Consider the following 22,370-nt stretch of genomic DNA (forward strand, 5'->3'; position numbering starts at 1 on the left):
CCAGGACTTCAGAAAAAATGACCCTACTGGCAGAGAGGTCTGACATAGAATCGGAGGATTTTCATGAAGTGTTTCTTACTCCAATGAAAGCTCCTATGAATAACACTGCATTGTTATACCGTGGTATATGTTTCCCCAATGTACAAAATATGAGTGGAGTAATATATTTATTTTTACTAAAAGCCATTGAATGGAATTGCTTAGTCTATTCCAGATAGATAAAAAGCTTTTTGTTTCCATGCACATTATTTGACTCATCACGTGACAAATAATATGGTAGGAACACCATTATACACTTCTTAATGAGGACCAGACCTACTCATTTGAGGTGTAATGCTTTTATAACCCCTTCCCACATAACAAGTCTTGCAACTTTGAGCTGTGGGAGTAAGTTACAGATTTTTTTCTCATAGGCTTTTATTAGGTTGTAGGGTTTGTGAAGGTAATACAAACAAACTATGGTATGTATTTTTTTTCCACTTTGTTTAATGTTTTTTTACTGTATTTTGTCTCTACATTGTCAAAACTATCAGTCCTGCTAAGAGAGACAGTGGTTGTGTGGCAGAAGCAACTCTGGAACTGGGAGCCGGTACACTTTTTCTCCTTAGTTCCTGGAAAGCCCATAAGTATAAATAATAGCATGTTAGTATTGTTCCTCTGCATCATACAGGCAGATCTGCAGGAAGCAGAGGATACAAGTGTACATCATAAAGTGGTATACTGCCACATTAAACCAGAATTGAAAACATTGACTGGTTATATGGAGCGTCCTCTGTTCATCAAAGTTAGTAACTTAAAGCCTCTCAGCAATGCATCTGGGAGACATAAAAAGGTACTAATTATGTTCCAATAATTTGTTGCAGGGTGCAGAAGTGTTAAGAATCATTTGGAGCCTTTACTTAACCCTATTCCCAAATGAACTCAAACATTTTATAACAGTGACTTATTATTGCATTAAATGAATATGAAACTGCCACTTATCCACTCCATTCAGATGTGTGGCTTATCCTGCACTGTACTGTAAAACCTGCTTCCAACATCTGGCATAGTGAAAGCGGAAAGCTGAATAGGGGACACATTACCGTTCCAGCCAGTACATCTTAGGAACTTGGGAGACTGTAGAAAAGGAAGGAAACAGACCTTGGGAAATAAATAATTAAACAATAAAATGAAAACCTTAGGGGCTAATTAAATATAAGGCATAATCAAATTGGATATGGAAATATAGACGCAGCTGACAATGCTTTGGAGTAAACGTATGTTGATAAATAGTATTTTCTAATTACACGTTTGCTCTCATAACTAAAGTCTCGATTTTCTGGGCTACAAGCCAAATCTGTCACAGTCTAGACATGGAGGTCTGCTTCCCAGCTATTTCTTACTATACACAAGCCTCTAGAAATGACATGCAATATACCTGAGCTATACACTAACACAGACAAGGGGATTTATCATTATTAATATTTTAAGCCAGCAGTAAAAGAATGAACAATTCTGTGTAGGACATTTCATTCAATTTTTTTCAATACTATTTAGAATAAAAATATATATTTGGCATTTTCCAGAGACCATTGTAGCCCATGTTGTTTCAGGAAAAAGCTAATTTGAGCCTCACCTTTGTTCTAGGGACTAAGAAGACACCTACCAGACTGATGTAGTATGCTATCATTGCCGTCATTGTATTGTATACCATTAGACATCTGTCAGAACTTTTTCTTCTGGCCATAAAAACACTTTATTATGTATTATAGTTGAGGTAATCTTGAAAGTTTTCCTGGGTATTCCAGCAACCTGACCTTCCATACCAATTTAAATGATACACTAGAACAGAATCTCTACTGAAAGAAGAACATCTTTATAGCAGCAAGTATGATCTAACTACCTTAAAGGGTTATTCTTATCTGGGCATTGACATTTAATTTAATTCACCTGCCATATATATTAAATTATTCAGTTTGATGTCATTAAGAAAATGTCCCTGTGAGAGGATAATTTCCCATAAATATATCCATATTGTCCCTTAGAAACAAGATGGCTGTCCTTGGAAATGACCACTGCTGCTGGAGTGATTGCACAAACAAACAAAAATAGGTTTTCTTTCAAATGAAATGGCCACTAGTTACTGCAAGTCCTGCAGGCATCCTATGGCAATGAACATTGAATCCAGGTGGTCAATCTGGCCACTGCTACCAGGCTGCTGGGGTGGTCTTACCCAAGGACAGATATCTTGCTGTCTACATTTACGGGAAATAATTTTCACCAAGACATTTTATTTCATAACATCCAATTGAAGAAATGTACATATATGGCAAATGAATTAAATTTAATGTGAATGCCCAAGATGGGAAAACCCCTTTAACTGCTAAAGTAAAGACCACTATAGTTTGTTCATTAGTGGTGTCAGATACCCACCTAATAGGGATCTATTTCCCTGTAATACATAGAAGTAACCCTTAAGAAAGGAACTCTCATTGTGAAATAACAAGGGATATATTTTCTTATAAATCTGTATTGTGTTATTTTTATGAGAATGTTGAAATACAATGGCAATAATGATTTACCATGTCCAAATCAATTGTATGTGCCGAGGAACAGGAATATGGCACTCTACCAACTTTTTTCCCTACTCTTTAATGCTTTATTTGTATTACAATCCAATTACTTTCTTGTGGTGTTAGATCTGAATAGATCTTCACCAGGTACAAATTCTAGGTAAATGCAGCTCAAGTAGCAGAGGACCTAAGCTCAAGATGGTTCCTCTGATATTTGGTGCCGAGCAAAGGTTTCTTATAGCTGTGCTACTACAGATAAGCGGTATCCCCCATTTTCTGGTACATGGTATTGTGATGTAGCCCCTGGCTCATTGGAAACAATACAAGCAAGTATCTGGTCCCAGCACCCGAACCCCATGTCCTTGTAACTGTGTCCTTGTTCAGTCTCCAGTGTGGCCAATGTACTATGGCTACACTAATCAGTAGCGTCATCTGATACATATACCATTGATTACGGCAGCCGCAGGAAGTTTACCTCTTCAGTTTCTAAAGTGGGGATGTGGAAGGGAAGTGAGTTTATTATTTTCAGCTAAACTATACATTTTAATTTATTTGGAGAATGGAGGCCATTATTATTCACTATGGGGCCACCTTACATATTATAATTCATTAAAAGGAGTGTGGTCATATTATTCATAATGGAGGCAATATTTATAATACAATTTTTTTTGGTATCATTATAAATTAACAGTCATTACATGGATTATAATTTATTATGTAGGGCACTATGTGTAATATAAATCGTTATCAGGGAGTGCTATACAATATAATTCACTGGGGGTATGTGTCAACATGTATATTAAGGGGTTACTCACATAAAATCATTTAGAGTTGGTGTTGTATGTAACACAATTTATCGGAGGGGGCACTATGTATATTCACATAAGTTCAGGAGGACTTATAATATAATTTATGAATTATGGGCTGTAAAAATCCAGAATTGAATTGTTCTATTTCAGGGGGTGGAAATAATGTATTCAGTGTGCATAATCCACTAGATAATTGGAGCTACAGTGTTGTTAGTTGTGAATGGTATGTGGTATTTAAGATCACACACAGTAATACAGTAGTTAAAACTGCTCACCTCCAACATACTGTACTTGTACCCTGGTCAACACTAGTCACATGGTAAACATATTAATCTAAAATGTGCAAACATGCAATGATCTTGCAATGATCAATGAAATTAGTAAAATGATGATGCTGCTATAATATATAATAAAAAATGGTCACAGGATTGCTATACATTTCGAGTGCCTCCACACTGTTTTCCACAGCATGAAGTAGCTCATGTTTATACATTTTGGATTATATTTAGGCACACAGTGTGGGAAATAGTTGTTAACCTGGGGTGATATTACTGTGACTGTGTTATTTTTAGGGTAAAAATGTGGAAATGGGCTAGAAGGCATCAAAAAGGAGAATAATTATTTGTGAGTTACTAGAACACATTTTTGCCTGCAGATAAAAAGTACTGTGTTTACCGACTAAACATAAAATGCATATAAATATTGCACCACAAAACCAGTCCGAAAAATAGAAGCGCCCCAAAAGTGTCAGATTCACAAGGGGCGCCACAATTTTGTGGCAAAAAACAGAACGAGTCGTGTTGGAAAACCACCAAAATTATAGTGCCAACAATTTATAAATAAGGCACAAAAGGGAAAAAAAAATTCTGCCAGTTTACTATTTGAAAGTCGATAGTAAATACCCCAGAATTTCTCCAACCAACCAACAGAGAGTGGAGTTTGTAAAATAGAGGAAGAAGGCCACAGTGATGTAAAACCAAGAGAATGCAGTGCCCTGTACAGTGCCCATTACATTTGGTGTTCACTTTGCACTTGAATGTAGATTTCACTTTCACCACGTGACACTGCCAGGTGGCGTTAGAATTACAATACTTGTTTAGATATGTTAATTTCTCTGGATCCTCAGATTTCCTCCCACAGTCCAAAACATAGTGGTAGGTTGATTAGATTGTGAGCCACATTGGGGACAGGGACTGATTTGGCAAAATCTGTGCAGCGCTGCGTAATCTGTGTGCGCTATATAAATAAAGGCATTATTATTATTATTACATCTCTCAATATATGAAGTGTTGCTTTCAGTGTTTGATAAAGTTTATCTTGCTTTCCCTAAATGAGCTGGCAGGGCCATGGTGGTGTTGGGTGTGATTAGTTATTCAGTTGTACCGCAACTTCATCATTTTCTAAAAAGGATCTTTACCCTTGTTTACTATGATTAAAACTAGAGGGGTAAAGAGAAGGGAATATGTTGCATATATGGTGGGAATGCCCAATATTGCAACCTTTTTGGTCCCGCATGGTGAATGTGATAAACGAAGTGTCCGGTCAGGGGTTGGAAAATGACCCTGTACACCTTTTACTATCCATGCTCCCACCATTCCCCACCAAAGCAAAAAGATCACTAACAGGCTACATGCTAATTGCAGCACGCACACTGATCCCAAGACTGTGGAAGACCACCCGAGTGCCATCCATGTCGGAATGGTTTACAGAGATCCTATCTCTTCAGAGAATGGAAGAGCTTTCGGTGTAATCTCACTGTACAAAGGAAAGACACACCCTAATATGGGGCCCTTGGTTAGACTTTATGCGCTCTTCCTCCTACTCCACTATGCATGACTGAGAATGCCCTCCCACCCTTCAAAACTTACCTTAACCTTCCCTACTCCCTTTCATTCCCTTCCCACATTTTAATCTGTTTTTCCTTACTTCTCTTTACTCCAAAACAATGACACAACTTTAGATTAAACAAGATAGTTTAAAATTCTTTAATGCTCATATAAATTGCCTATATGATCCTAATTTAGACAATTGTGATAACATGACGCAACAACTTTGGTTTGTATTTTCATTGTATGTTTAATAAAGCTTTTGAATTAAAAAAAAAAAAAAACTAGAGGGGTATCAAAGGATGGTCTCTCTTTCTGTGACTCTCATACAAGGTATTATATTGTGAATTTTTCTTACTCTCCTAAAACAAAAAGGACAGGTTCCCTGAGGATAGAGATAAAAAACTCAGTCAAAACTTTGGGGAATTCTCTATGACCATGCCATAAATGCTACTGTTTGTAATGGCTGGAAAATATCTGGAGGTAGATATCATTTATTCAAATTCTCTTATTGAAACCCTTTATAGAAAGTGTTGTTTGCATATAAGTCATAGGGGTCATTTATCTTATCTCTGTTTGTTTTGGCTAGTTTTTGCCTGTCATTTTTCTGTCTGCTTCTTTGGTAATTTATCAATCTCACTTTTTCCTTGTGTTAAATGTTTTTTTCCAGATCTCTTTTTGAGACATTTGTTTCAAATGTCTCGAAAATGTCACAAGACGCTTCTTTCGATGTTTTCCTTAAGTATGGTTTTGTCTGGAGTTTTTTGCGCCAAAAAATGTCGCAAATATTAGACATTTTGAAATGATAATTGTCAATTGCAACATTAAGCACATCTGGAATATAAGATAAATGTGTCTTCCTGACGAAAAACAAATGTCCGGCGTGCATTTCAAAATGTCCCCAAAACGGTGCAAAAATTGCAATGCGCCAAAAATGCCTCCGAAAAGAAAGAAAAAACAGGAAGAAAAATAATGATAAATGACTATAGGCTTTAAACATAAAACAATTAATCATAAATAAATGAGTGTAAGAAGTAAAGCACAAGCACTGCTTTAATGCAAACAGAATTTATTAATTATTAGGAGTAGACACTTAATTCCACTTGTTTGTAATGTGCGCATAACATTTTGACCATAGATAAGTAGAGGAAGCCGCAGTGGGTACTGTGCTGGCGCCATTCATTTGTACAACAGTAAATTACCCACTGCGGCTTTCTCTACTTATCTATTAATTCCTGTTATCCACTGTTCCCTGTTGCAGTTTTTGACCTCTTGGTCGAAATGTTGCGCACACATTACAAGAAAGTGTAATTACCTGTCTACAAGAAGTGCTTGGGCACTATATCAGAGTGGGTATCCGAGTCTGTGCAGCACCCACCCTCATGATGTGCGGCCGCACCTCTTTAAGATTCATAAAGATCTGAGATATGCAGCTTAGTTATATTCTGTGTGTGAACTCCCGATTTCTTTAGTTGTAAAGGTTAATATTTGCTGCACCATCAATAAAGTGGGTTCAATGCTTTTGCATTATTTAATGAAGGTGAAAATAATCTCTCATTGGAAGTTGTGCACAACACCTTCATAAACTAAACCAAATATTTTAGTGCCATCTGTTTAGCCTATTGTCTAATGATTTCTTAACACCATAACAAACAATAAATGCAGCTCTAAGTACAAGAGATTCAAAGGATGAAATTACACCAGCAAAGTACAACAACCTGTCAAGCCATCACTGTCTAAGGGCGTAGAGAAGAGGGGATTTATAAATGCTTATTCATGTATTACAATGGGACAAAACATATAGGAGGCAAGTTTGGAACGCTGGAAAATGAATGGTGTAAAAGCCATACATACAATCTATATATAGACATCCCTCCTGGTATGTCCCCAAGGAAACAAAACATGGTGAAAAAATCTAAAACAATACAAAAATTGTAATAAAGAATAGTCACAATATGGGTTGTCAGGTGAGTTCACCAGATCACTTTCACAATCCATTGGGCTTAAGCAGCAAAACTGCATGTCAATTGTGATAGTAGACATATAACTAGTAGCTAGATGTTCCTACAGTGGTACTGGTCTTAGAGTACTATGTTTACCAACTTAGTCAATTCAGTGTCTTCTAAATCTGTACTAATCTGAAATAAGTTAAAATGATTAGGAAAATGTGCTGGGAATTTAGAAAACCTGTTAAAACCACATAAAAAGTTTATTGTATAAGTAACACATCTGGTTCAGCAGAAGTCTAAGTCTGCACTGGTCTAATGTGCAAAATGTTGATAAATCATCCCCCCCAAAAAGGTGCAGATCCACTACAAACCTCAAATAATAAAATGAAATCACATTTGTCAAGTCGTCCTATCAACTGTAATAAATCTGCACTCTAAAACACTCAAAATACTGAAGTCAGATATTCGCTTAATAATAAATCATACCCAATGTTTTTGCCATGGAGGGAACCATCATAGGATGTCCAATCAAATCATGGATAGAATGTCCAAAACTAAACACCTCTGCAATTCAGTTCAAAAAAGATTTTATAAAATATACCTTTCATTGCTTTCATTTATGAATATTGCAAGGTACATTAAAAGTGTAAGACTGTAAGACTAAACCATCTTATACTGTTGCCGGTTCCCTCAGTGTTTGTTGCTGGATGAAGAATCTGTTTCATTATTAGACTGTCGTCCTTTTGACCACTCTAACAGATGTTTGTGCCACAAGAAGAAGACTGTGGGAAAGCATTGTATAAGGTTATGTTGCTCATCCTTCACTCATCACTATAATGTGTTAACTAGTCTGGGCTGCCGGAGTCCCCTGACAACTTGGGCCCCATAGCAACTGCTGTGGCTGCTAGAGTGGTAGTACCACCATTGTAACTCATCCTTCAGGCAAATGCTGGAAATGCTGTGGAAATTAAGAATGAGAATTGTCACTGCTTTCTTTCCAGCTAAGAAAAGAACTTGGACTCTCCAGAAAAGTGAAATAATCAACAGAAAAAATTGCTAAACATATATTAACTACTTCATTTCAAACTGCGCCAACAAACACTGGTGAGATTTCACATGGACAATGTGATGCAGTGTAATGTGTTCAGCAGCTGTAGAATGAGAAAGCTGTGTGGTACTTACTGAGTGCTCATTCAAGTCTTGAGCGTCGTCCATTAAGGTTTCTCAGGAAGGTCCAGATATTTAAGGGATCTCACCTTGAAAACACAGTATAATTCCTGCAACGGGAAAAAACAAGAAATGGATTTTTTTTCCATGCTTGTATTGAGAACAGAGGAATACATGTATTCTATGTACTGTATATACTGGCGTATAAGACTACTTTTTAACCCCTTAAAATAATGGCTACAGTGGGGGGTCGTCTTATACGCCGGATATACGGGGGCCGCACTGTGTGAGGTGTTTTCTTTCCCCGTCAGCGCGCAGAGAGCCGCTTCCTGGGACCGCCGCGCATGCGCGGCAGTCCGCCTCTCACAGTCATTAGAAGAGGCTTAGTACGCGCTGACGGGGCGGCGCGTTCTATGCTAATGCAGCCGCCCTGTCACAGCGGTCGGCGTCACAGAGCTGGGGGTCACAGGCGGCACTTACAGAAGCATGTCGGATCTTCATTAATATCGCAGCTTACAGTTATGATCACCAGGCACTTGCTCTCTTGTTTGTTTTGCAAAGTTTTAAGCAGACTTTTTTTCATTTGGGAGAGGGGTAGTCTTATACAGTGAGTATATACCAAATTCTATATTTTTAGGGCAGAAGTTGGGGGTCGTCTTATACGCCCAGTCGTCTTATACGCCGGCATATACGGTATTTTATATTGTGCTGCACATCCTTACCCTTTAGACTTTTAACATTTTTATATCCTGCAACAATGTAAAACCAAAGAAAATACCCAAGAAATGCACTCTATCTTCTAATTTGATATTGTGTATTTGCAATAACTTCCCACCCTAACACTTTAATGGGGAAATAAACCTTTTAAGTTAAAATGTTAATTTAATTTAAGAAAGTAACTAATAGCAAGTGACAGTAGACAATGTTGATATATACTGTATTGAGTATGCCTTTATTCTGCTCCTTTTCCTGTACTGAGCAGTGTATTTGAAAGCATTCATAGCTCCGTCCACTTCAGACAGATAAGAAGGCAAATGATTAACTTTTTCTCAGCTCTCTGAGAAGATTAGTTTATCCAGAGTCTGTAAAGAGTTAACTTATTAGATACTTTATCAGGCTCCTTTTTCTGTAGCTGTCATTGGATTATGGAATAGAATGCTGATTTACACAAACAAGCCTCAAACACGGCCAGGAATTTTGATTATTTACTCCTTTCTGTCACCTCCGTGCCAAGAGAAATTAAGTAGGCAGTTACCAAAGCAAATTATAGTGCAATTCTATGCCGGTCAGGGCATTGCATTAAATAGTTTGCCAGCAAGCTGGGGCGACGGTTATACTCAGTGGTGGGGATTTATCAAAGGCTCTGACCTGTTCCAAAAGGAACAGCAGTGAAATGGTAAATTATAGATCCCTTTATTTCAGCTGATGATCAAGGTTATGGAACACACATCAATGGTTGAAAAGAAGGTGGACTCTAAGGCTGTATAATAATGTAAAATGGATACCAATAAACATTGGACAATCCTTCCAAACATAGCAAGTAAGCATGCAGCTTACTGTGAAAACCTACAAATGTGAGCTTTAATCCTTTAATATATAATTACATTTTTTGTTGTTTTTCTTTTTCACAGAGGCGTTATGTGTAATGTATTGCAAAATTATGCAATCATGATTATAGGGTTGAATTAAAACAAAAAAAATTTCACCACAGTTTTCTTGTGTTTCCTTTTTACTGCATTCAATTGTTGGTGTAAAATGCATTTTACCTCTATTTTTCAGATCAACACAAATTCAGCAATACCACTACTTATAACAAATATGAAAAAAACATATTTTCTTTGCAACATCATGTTCCAACCCCTAAAGCAATAACAGCTCTAGCTATGAAGCTTTGTTATAGCTCTATTTTGCAGGATAAACTGGAAATGTAGAAAAATGTGGGAAATGTGTGACCTTTTGATCACGTTTCATTCCACTACAAATGTATTTTCTTTATTTATTTTATACATAGAATGACACCTCTTTTTTCATTCTACATATATAATAAATAAAATCATCAGTTTTTGGGTTTGCTTATAAATTTTTGTCTTAACATATTTTTGGTCTCCCTAGGGCAGTAACTTTATCAATCATTAAAGGGGTTGTCTGGTCTTCACATTTTTTAAGAAGAGTATGGGGGACTGTGACAGCATACAGGTGAGGCAGGTAGTGACAGGGGGCACAGCTCTAAACCAGCCTAACAGAGGGAGATAAGTACAGCTGCATTCTTATTTTTACAGCCCAGAAAGCCCTTTAATTTTTGTATTCTATTATATAGCCCATTTTCTGGTGTTCCATTACAGGCTGCTGGATCACTGGATCAATATCATATGCAAGTTGTGCATTACCCGACTTACATTTACATTGGGTGGGCATTTCATGGTTACAAAATCCAACCTGCGGTACCTAATTTTAACACAAAAACTGTGAAATACTATTGACTGGAGTATAAGCTCAGGGGAGGAAATGCATTGGTCACAGCCTCCAGCCAGTATATAGCCAGCCAGCCTCCGACCCACCGAGCATATAGCCAGCTCCTTGCCACCTAATTTATAGCCAGCCAGTCAATGCCCTCTAGTATATTGCTGGCCAGTATATAGCCAGCCCCTGCCCCCAGTATATATGCAGCCAGCCCATACCCCGGTATATAGCCAGCAACCCTTGCTCCCAATATATAGCCAGCAGCCTTTCCCCCCTAGTATATAGACAGCAGCCTCTGCCCCCAGTATATTGCCAGCAGCCCCTGCCCCAGTATATTGCCAGCAGTTCCTGCCCCCAGTATATAGCCAGCAGTACCTGCCCCCAGTATGTAGTGAGGCCCTTCCCTAGTATAAAGCCAGCTAGCCCCTGCACCCAGTATATAGCTAGCTAGCCTTTGCCCCAGTATATAGCCAGCCCCTGCCCCCCCAGTATATAGCCAGCTAGCCCCTGCCCTAGTATATAGGCAGCAGCCCCTTCCCCCAGTATATTGCCAGCAGCACATGCCCCGTAGTATATAGCCAGCTAGCCCTTGTGAAAAGTATATAGCCAGCAGCTGGAGGACCTGAAGCAAGAAGAAGATCTGCTTGTGTACACCCGTACCCCGTACCAGTGCTGTATCAGTAGGACTAGGACAACCCCATTAAAGCAATTTTGTACACGTGAAATAGGATTTCAACTCAAGACTCTTAATGCCAAAGACAGAAACTTAAGGAGGTCAGCCACAAGCTCACTTTTAGCTGCAGACAGGGTGTTCTTAGCTGTAAAGCCTCAGTAGCAAGGTTCTTCTACATGTGCAGAATACCGGTATATCTAGATATATTTATACTTGTAAGTATCATAGAAGTTTTAAAAACAAGACAACACATTCATATTGCTTTGTGTAAAGTAAAAATCTCAATTAGACATATCACAAAAAATGCCTTAAAGGGGTTGTGTATTTTTTTATATGGGTAGTATGTATGAAAATGGCAATCAAGGTTTACTAACCTAATTTCCTAGATACAAATACAGCTCACATTCCTGTAATAGATAGGAAATTTATCCAGGATTCCTGACTGCAAAGGTAGATAAATACATGAAGAAAAGAAAATAATCATCTACGAGTTTCAGGCATTTTAGAGGCTTTGCCTCTCATCATAACTAACATACTCACCTCGTTCCAGTACTGAAGTGCAGCCCTGTCTGTAATCAACAGTTACTATTTGTGTGTGTTTGTATGAAAAGGCTCAGGGGGTGCCACAAAAAAGCCACAAACCTGCTACAGCCTCTGGATGTGGCCTGTAGGCTATAGAAGGCATGTGTATTGAGGACTTGACTTCATCTCTGAGCCTCTCCCTGACACAGAAGGGAAGCAGAATGTTTCCTCCTGTATCAGATATTTGCTTCTGGTACTTAACCAAACCTAACCTTAATCTTACTTTAGATATTTGACACTCCCAGAAAGTATTCTTCTATCATGCCTTTTGATGCATCCCGGGTCCCATGAACTCTCTTGCCAGCACTTCATCATTATAATGCCAATATCACTGATCGGTGTAAAGGCATATTCAATTTCACTTCATTGACACTCCCCTCAGGCCCCTCCCCCCATACATAAAGTAAACAAAGTATCCCAATTATGTTGTTAGGAAGAGATCTGTGCCATTAAAAAACTGTTATTACCCTAAATTTCTGAAAACCTGGTCGCCATTGATACCCTACGTTTCGCTTAAGCTGATCCCACCTTACCCTTCATCCTATGTCTATGTCTATCTATCTGTCTCTCTCTCTCTCTGTCTCTAGTCTGTCTCTATGTCTCTGTCTGGCTCTTTCTCTGTGTCTGTAGTTATGTCTTTATGTCTCTCTTTTGGGGAGATGTATCAGATGTGTCTGAGAGCAGAACTGTTCTAGTTTCCCATGGCAACTAATCAGAGCTCAGCTTTCATTTTCCCACTGCTGTTTATAAAATGAAAATTGAGCTCTGATTGGTTGCTATGAGTAACTAGAACAGTTCTGCTCTCAAACCTTTCTCAAAATCTCATCCTATGTCTCCATCTCTATCCATATTGCCTCACAAATAAGCTGTCTTATACTTATTGCCTATAGTAATCAATCAAAGCTCAGAGCTCATATTAATGACCTGTGGCCAAATAGAAGCAGAGCTGTGATTGGATGTTAACGGCCACAGCAAACAATGACACCTGTAGATGGTGTTTAATAAGTATACAGGCGGTCCCCTACTTAAGAACACCTGACTAACATATGACCCCTAGTTACAAACGGACCTCTGGATATTGGTAATTTATTGTACTTTAGTCCTAGGCTACAATAAACAGCTATAACAGTTATCAAAGGTGTCTGTAATGAAGCTTTAGTGTTAATATTGATTCTTATGACAACCCAACATTTTTAAATTCCGATTGTGACAGAGACCAAAAAAGTTCTGGCTGGGATTACAATGATAAAATATACAGTTCCAACTTACATACAAATTCAACTTAAGAACAAACCTACAGACCTTATCTTGTATGTAACCTGGGGACTGCCTGTATTTTAGTTAGTGATCATATACCCATATCGTATAACCAAAATCTAATGTATAAAGCTGAGTGTGTGCGTGAAAGTCATGTTCTATATATTATATTTTGGTTATATGAATTTGTTATCTCTAAAAATAAAAAAAATCAATAAAAAGATTTGAAAAGAAAAGTACTCCTGCAAAGCCCCAATGAATATCACTGTTGTTGTCATGTGGATAACAAATTCTCTGCTTTAACAGGAGAAATTTTCAGCTTTTCACGGTGGTCTCACCTAACTCCTTTCAAAATGATCCTGCCATAATATCCAGCAAACAACTGGTGGGGGAAGTTACATATATTCCAGGTAAACTAGCATCACATAAATTCATGGGAAACTCTGACAGAACATTCTTGAGTCATTCAGAGGACGGGTCTCAAAGGGAACAATTGGGTCAATAGACGGTGGAATCATATTGATGTGATTACTATTTGCCACATATGTACGTTATGTCATATTTATATTTCCTTTGCACTGGTCCCTACTCTATTATACTACAGTATATAGAGCGAGCCCTCCTGTAGAAATTACTGTATATACTATGCAATTTATAACAGGATGTTTAAACAGGTCTGCTGAAGTGATCTTTTATACCTTGTTTTAACATACTTTAATTTTAACTATTAAGTACATTCCACTTATAAATCCTAAATTTGTTCCTTCCCATGGAAGCAATTTTGTATAATAAAAACATTCTGCTCTTTGGAAAGTTCACTTCTTAAGTGGGCCTCCAAAGCTGTTTTTATAAGAGCAATCCATTAAAGCAACAGCCATTACTACAGTTTTACAATAATTCACAGTGTTATAATAATTGTGAATACACTAGTGAACCTCTGGGCGCAGAAACACTTCTCACTGGAAATTAAATAAAATTACCACAAATTTCTCTTTTTTTTACAATAAAAAAACTTTTGCTCCACTAAACTACTAGCTTCCTTTGGGTAGGATATGAAACGCCCCTTCTAGAATTCCCTGTTTTATGTGAAATCTCACCCATTTACCTTTAAAAAATTTTCACCAAAGTGATATGAAAATTAGGTAAAAATTATCATCAATTGCCAGAGAAGATTTAGGCTAAGAGGCTGGAAGGGGGCTGCATCATTTTAGATTCCTTTATCTTAAGATCTATAGCTACTAGAAATGTGGTACTCATGTAAGATTAGAAGAGAATTTTATCTTTCAAAGCACATCAGACTTTTGGTTCTGTCATTCTGTCAGCCACTAAAACCAAATATGTGGGCAGGTCACTTCATAGTTAAAGGGGTGTTCCCATTTCAGAAAATAATTGTTATTGTTTTAACGATAGAAAAAGTTATATAATTTTCCAATATACTTTCTGTATCAATTCCTCACAGATTTCTAGATCTCTGCTTGCTGTCATTTTATAGAATGAGCCTATGTTTGGTGGTCAGAAATCTGACCATGGTCGGACAAGCGCATAGCTCGTTATTTCACAGACAGTAATCAGAGCTGTGTGATATCGAGCATGCACCTGTGGACCATGGTCAGATTTCTGTCCACCGGAAGTAAACATAGAAGCTTTCAATAGAAGAACAGCAAGTAGAGATCTAGAAAACTGTTAAGGATTTGATACAGAGAGTATATTGGAAAATTGTATAACTTTTTATAATTTAAAGAATGACATTAATTTGCGGTAATGAGTATACCCCTTTAAGAATGCAAGCTGCAGATGAAGATGCAAGTCGATCCTTCTTTAACAACATAAATCTCCAGTTCTGTAGCTCACAACATGTCAGACCTGATGTCATTCTCACCATGGTTCTAGCTGCTATAGCTGCTATATTTATATTTCATTTTATAGTTATCTTAATGTGACAATCCTCCAACCTCCCAGCCTGACTCATCTTTCAGGTCACATTTGGCCTGTGGTTCTGGGAGCTACACAGCTAAAGATATATGCTGTTACATGCATAGTACGGTATTGGATCTGAATCTGTAGCTTGCATTCCCATTTATGAATTTTTCTGCCCATATCTCGCATTCTGTAGCTCATGGAATGATGTGGTTTGAAAGATATGATACCCTTATCCCATCCTGGAAAACTTTGCCTATTTTCCCAGAGCACTATATATAGGCATCTGAAATAGTGCCCTTCCTCCAGCCTCTGAACTTGATTCATCTCAGGCAAAAAATGACAGTTTTCTTCTCATTTGGAAGAGATTTTTTTATAGGTAAACCAATGAGATTTCACATAGCAATTCTAGAAAGGATATATATGGCTGTTACTTTAGTGCTGCTAGTTTAGTGGGGTACATGTCGTCTAAATCTATGTATCTATTATCTAACTAATATTTGGATGCTCAGTAAATGTGACTAATGCAGCCAATCAGCATAGATAACTAGCTGTATAATTACTAGCTACTGTTTATTTGCTTTAATGTTATGGTGCTTTGGAAATAATTAAACATTTTCTGTAAATATACAGTAAATATAAGTGTCTGCCCTAATGTACTGTACAGTGAATTTCTAATAGAGGTGGCATAAAGGTGGCATTAATTCATAACAGTCTATGACCTTGTGAAAGTAAATGTGTGTCTCATGTATCTAAAATAGATTATCTCTGACATCTTGCAAGCTGCAGCCGTGCAAAACTGTGTAGACTGCATATAATTCAATCAATAAATGAGATATTGAGCTCATAGTGGTTACTGTGACCCATTTTATCAGTATGTTCACAATGTGAATGATGATGCATTAAAGGGGAATATTGCCCTCCCTTAAAAAATATTGTCTATGTAAAATTTTGAAAAACTTGCAATACAGTTTTTCCTATGCATTAATTTATCCCAGACTGCCCCCATCATCTTCTAATACAACATCAGTGAGACTCAATTCTAGCACCTAAGGGAATTCTTTGTGGCAGAAATGTCTGTCTTTGAACCATTCTGTTAACCCCTTAACGACCAGGCCATTTTATGTTTTTGCTGTTTAATTTCTCCCACCTTCAAAAATCCATAATTATTTTTCCCATGTAGAGAGCTGTGTGAGGACTTGTTTTCTGCGTAACAAATTGCACTTCATAGTGATGGTATTGAATATTCCATGCTGTGTACTGGGAAGCGGGGAAAAAAATCCTAATGCAGAGAAATTGGTGAAAAAATGCATTTGCGATGTTTGCTTGTGGGCTTGGATTTTTATGACTAATCAATGTGCGCCCAAAATTACATGTCTACTTCATTCTTTGGGTCGGTGCGATCAAGGGGATATCAAATTTATATAGGTTTTATAAATTTTTCAAACATTTACAAAAATTACAACCTCCTGTACAAATTAAAAACATTTTCATTTTGCCATTTCCGGCGCTAATAACATTTTTTGTGATTTTTGATTGTATTTTCAATGCCAGCATTTTAGGGACTGTATGGCCTTTTGATCACTTTTTATACATTTTTTTATATTTTACAACTGTTATTATATTTTGATAGATCGGACATTTTGGGACACGGCCATACCTAACATGTTTGTGATTTTTGATGTTTATTTATATTTATATATCAGTTCTAGGGAAAGGTGGTAATTTAAATTTTTTGTAGAAATGGAAGATCCTGGCACTGTTGCGCAGAAAAGGAAGATGTCCAAATAGGTATAAAATCTTTTTATTCAAAATATATTAAAATACTTGAAGCATCCACATAGTTCAAATGACCTACGTGTTTCGGCAGCACGGCTTATTCATGAATAACGAACCGCGGAGGTCATTTGGATCATGTGGATAATAATGTAAAAATATTTACAATATTCTTCTAGTGCACAGACGCCTGACACTGCTTATTTGCATAAAAAAGTGCAACTCTTAAGCATGTTTTGCCAGCCTACTCCAATCTCCATTGTAGCCTACTTGTGTTAGATTTATTAAGTGCATCTAGAAGTGGTAAACAGATCTATGAAGTGTGACTTTTGAAAAAGGCTCAAATTTACTCCAGTCCCCTCCTGGTGTAGAAAATACTGTTGTAGGAATTAGTTCTGCAAAATTTGTACTTTTCACCAAAAAGTCTAAAGTTTAAAGTCTAAATCCAATGCAGACATAAACACCTCATATGCCACATTTATTAGTCTAAGCAACTATAATTAATCTGACATATAAAAAGTTCCTAAAAAACTGGTGTAAGAAGCCTGCTTCATGATAAACACCCCCCATGACTGTTGCCTTACCATGGCCTATGTTATTGATTGCTAGGGACTTTACTAATGAGTAGAAGCAGAAGGAGATGTAGAATCAGTAGGTTAAGGGTCAAATGCACAGCTTTTGCTTGCCATGGTGGAGAAACCCTGACTGCTGGAGGTGCATCATTTTGTGTACAACATTTCTTATACAGCTGCATTTTTGCTATGGTTTTGACCCGCTACTTGGTTTAGAAGCGGTACGGTGTCAAGCCCCTCACCTTCTGCCCACAAATTTTGGTGAAAATATGGCGAATTCACAACAAACTCCTTAACTAATGTGTGGAATTTTATCTTCAACACTCTGATGACATTAAATGTTTTCTCTGTTGGTTTTATAAACTACCCAAACTGAGCATCCTCTTCTATGAAATACTAGAATTTGATTTGATGGCTATAGGATTTTCCACGGACATCTTAAAAGCATAACAAGTCTTCCATTTGTCTGGAAACATATACTAGCCCACTGCAGATTCTCATATAATACTATGCAGAGGGTCGTATATAATACACTAACAACTTACTTATACAATTCGATCAGCTTCCTGCTGTAGCCATACGTAACACAACTAACTTAAATCTGCCATACTGTATACATACATCAACAGGTTTAGGAAAAATATCTCATCAAGCTAAACTAAATTTGGCAACATGTTGACTCCTGGGCCTGTATTTAATAAAGTGTGAAGTAGTATAATGCTCACTTAATGCATTAGTGGTTTCTCATCACAGAACAAGGTTAGAAGGGAAACATTCCAGCTGACATCTGCGTCGATCGGTGTCTCAGTAATGTACAGTATATGATTGTTACTTGCAGAGACTATATACAAAAATGTACAGAAAACTGACTGATATTGGTGAACAATGTCCTATGTTAAACATATGGATGAATGACGTCCGTGGATAATCAGTTCAATAAATTTTACAATGACATACTCCATTAAAACCACCCACTTTGGCTTTATCATTGTAAGTAAAATTACCTTTTTCTTAAGTACCTAATAGAAAACAATTAAAGGGGTATCCCAGGATTTTTTGTAACAATCATCAATCCTGAAAATAGTTCAAGTTCCATAAGAACAAATGTGACATGAGTTAAAGTCTGAAAAAATTCCACTAAAAAACAAAAGCTGCCAAAAATAAAGGTAGAAAGGTTGACCAAATAAGAAATACATCTAAAACTATTTAGGCAAAAAAGTGCATCACAAGATGAACACAAACCCCATCCCATAATGCATGTAATAAATTGATAAACAATTTTGACTGAAGCTTAACATGGGAGGACTATGAGAAGCCACACATATCGCTACAAAGCAGTGGCTTCCTTTGGTTGAAGGCTTAGGTAGGTGGACATAAATATGGCAGAGCTAATTGTTGTGATAGAACATACTCATGTACACTTGCAAAATCATATCAATACAATTAGCCCTGTAAGTATATTTACTTATGCCCACCTAACTAACCATTTACACCTGAGGAAGAGGCTTCTTTGTACATATGTGGCTTCCCCTAGACTACCCATCTTTGGCTGCCAGCCATTATTATTTTCCTATTTATTGCCTTATTATGGTGTGAGATTTGTGTCTTTTGTGGCCTTTTTTTGCCTATTTTGTTCTTTGTGCTTTTTCTGATTTGATCAATCATTTGTCAATTTTTGTATGTATTGTTTTTTTTTGGCAGCGTTTATATTCATCAAAAATTGAGTTTGAATTGGTTAGGGTGTCCATTACTGCCAAGTGTGTCCCTCTACCTTATGTACCATGTTGTACTTTTTATTTGCTTTTATGGTCTGCAGTGTTTGTTGGTGGATTTAATAAAGTTTCTGTATATTTCATTTTCTCTATTACTCAAGGTACTGCAAGGTAGTTCCTTTTCTTTTATCAATCCTAAGGATGGGTGAATTCTATTAGAGTGGCAGGTGTCCAGCACCCCATCACATCAAGCAAATAGTAAAAGTAACTGCAGCCTGTGGATGAGCACTGGGGCTTCCACAGCACTATACATCGCATAGTATCTATGCTTCATAGGCCAGCTCTACCTCATTCACTGGAGTAAGATTAAACTAGAAGCAGGTCATGTTTTGGATGTGACATCATGGGTCTGGAAAGTGGAAGCACTCACTGCAGAGCTGTGACTGCTTTAAACAGCTGGTCTGGTGGTAGTGCCAGGTGTTAGTCCCCACCATCTTCACACTGACAAGTAATTCTAAGAATCGCTGTTACAAAATAAGTCCTGGAATCCTCCTTTGTGGAGGACTGATTGTGTGTTATTAAACAATTCTCATTTTGTGTGTAACCTGAGTATTCCTTCCAATAATATCCCAAAATATCTTGACATTAAGTATTCAAGTGAGTAATGTCACTATACTAAGGTGGTGGCTATCTCCTTCTGTCACCAAAATAAATTTTGAGGAATATTTAAAAAGCTATATTGCTATACAACATGAATTAGTGAGAGAACATTTTTCAGTCTATCTGCTTAACATAATAATCAGAGAGGAGCAGATAAAATCTATTGGTAGGATAGTGTACCTGAAAAATAGGCTCGAGGCACAACCCTTCTTTAACTGAGTAACCCTTATCTTCTCTTGTGATGCTCTCATGTTTATTGTGTTGTTTAATATGCCACTGTTTAAGTGTCTCCACTGTTACTCCTTCTTGTGGTGTACATCTTATTCTCTGACCTAATCCTACTGATTTGTAACCCTTCTTAAGTCAGGAACAAAGTGTCTTAAACATAAAGTAATTTCAGTTGAAAGTATGCATAATAGCTTTGTTGCAAATTAGGTCACATTTTGGCAAATCTCTATTTGTTCATACTCATCTGTTTTGGATTTATGTAGACGTCTTTTAGAAATTATAACTCTGAAGGTGATAATATGACCCTTTGAACCATGGAACTGCAGGCCACATCCTGCCCGCTAAAGATATTTGAATGGCCCCCATGACTGCCCGCCACATCGTGGTTGCATCCTGGTGATCGTGTCAGGTGGTCATGGGGGCCAGACAAAGATACTTAGCCAGGCCCGCGGCAGTGCATAAGCAAGATGCAGGAGTCATGCTCCTGGCTCCTGTGCTGCCCCCACTGACTCTGCAGTGGCAGAGCAGGGAGTAATATACTCCCTGTTAGCCACTATGCACAGCTCCCAGTGACGGAAGTGAAATGATGTCACTGCATTTCCAGTACTGGGCGCTTTATTGCAGGTAAGAAGACCAGGGAGGCCAGACCAGAAGGAAGGTGAGTATTGTCTTTTTTACTTAAACTGTCATAATAAATGGAGGAAGGAATAGGGGGCATAATGAGAGGGGCCACTATAAAGGGAGCATAATGAGAGAGGGCATAAGGTGATGTTGGGTAATAGAGGGAGCATTATAAAAGGGGACAATAGGAGATGGGGCACTATAAATGGGATCATAATGGAGAGAGCATTATAAAAGGGTGCATAAGGAGAGCGGCACTTTAAATGGGGGCATAATATGAGAGGGTATTATGAAGGGGGCGCAATAACAGAGAGAATTAGGTACTGAGTAGAACTGAATTAAATATATTAGTTTTGAATATGGTTCTATGGGAAAATTAATTGCCCACTCCTGCCCTAACATGCATAAAGTAAATGGGATTTAATACTATTTTGCTCATTGGAAATGTTTGTGGGATTGAGCAATTGGTGCTGTAACTCAGTAAGGAGTTCACATACATTTCATTAAGACAAGAAAAAATGTACAACATACAAAAAAATACAGTCATCTGAAACAATTGGAAGGAGGAACCTGCATGTGAGGGCTCACACTCTAAATGGGAGGGCTGATGGAGAAACGTAGTGAGAAAGGAAAAGGATAAGGAGAGAGATAAATTGGGTCGACAGTAGAGTTAAGGATAGATTGGTGAGGTCTTAGAAGGTTAGCTGGGAGTTCACAGAGCAGAATATTACAGTAGCCCACGCAGGAGATGACGAGAGCATGGACTAGTAATTTAGTAGACTTTGGGCTGAAGAAGGGTCGGATATTCCTGAGGTATCAGGTTGGTGATGTCTGGGCAAGAGATGTAGATCTGTGTGTCATCTGCATAGTAGTGGAATTGAACGCCATGGGAGTTAAGGAGCTGTCTGAGGCCAGGGGTTTAGATGGAGAAGAGTAGGAATCTTATGACAGAGCCTTGTGGGATGCCAAAAGAGAGGGGGAAAGGTGAAGAAGTAATATGAAGGTGATAGACACTCATTGTCTAGTGGAAGTGTGATTCAAAGTCCTCACCAGACATGAGCGAGGTGGGTGGTGGTGCTGGAGAATGGAGAAGGGAGTTAAAGGTAGAAAATTATTCTGTAGGGTTGGGAGATATGGAAGATAAGATTAATTAAGCAAATCCTCTTTTGCAGACATGAGTGCAGATTTATAGGTGAACACTGCATACTTGTATGACAGGAGGTCTTCCTTAGAGAGGAATTTCTTCCAACACATTCAGCACTTCCCAGATTTTATATTAGGCTAGTGTGACATGGTTTCCAGTTGGGTTGTCTATTTTAAGTGTTAATGAGAGTCCAGGACTAAGTTAATGGCCACGTTGTGGAAGTTGGCAATAGTTTCTACCTCCGTTAATGAAGATAAGGTGGAAAAAGGTAGGAATTTCTCACATTTTACAGTTGTCCAGCTGTTTTAGTTACCTACATGAGTGTTTAAGCTTGTGGACTTGGAGTGGTTGAGGCCACACTGGTAGAGAAAGTGAGTAAATTTGGTCAGATAGGAAGAGAGTAGTGATAGATAGGATGAATAAGGATTTGATTGCTTCCAACGTTTAGTGTATTTATCATGCACA

General features: G+C 37.8%; 1 protein-coding gene across 13 annotated transcripts in view; it reads right to left on the reverse strand.

Annotated features, from left to right (window-relative positions):
- The window catches only part of EYA4 (EYA transcriptional coactivator and phosphatase 4), a 195,123-nt gene that overhangs the window by 162,545 nt on the left and 10,208 nt on the right, over positions 1–22,370 (reverse strand). For 12 of the 13 annotated variants that reach the window (XM_072141504.1, XM_072141499.1, XM_072141507.1 and 9 more), the window contains exon 2: positions 8,319–8,413. In XM_072141504.1, coding sequence (XP_071997605.1) covers positions 8,319–8,351 — 33 coding nt within the window. In that variant the 5' untranslated portion in view covers positions 8,352–8,413. Of the gene's footprint in view, positions 1–8,318; positions 8,414–11,810; positions 11,879–11,976; positions 12,692–22,370 lie in introns of those variants that run through there. The other variant, XM_072141495.1, reaches the window with a different exon arrangement.

The sequence above is a fragment of the Engystomops pustulosus genome, chromosome 3, assembly GCF_040894005.1.
Source record: "Engystomops pustulosus chromosome 3, aEngPut4.maternal, whole genome shotgun sequence".
Lineage (NCBI taxonomy): Eukaryota > Metazoa > Chordata > Amphibia > Anura > Leptodactylidae > Engystomops > Engystomops pustulosus.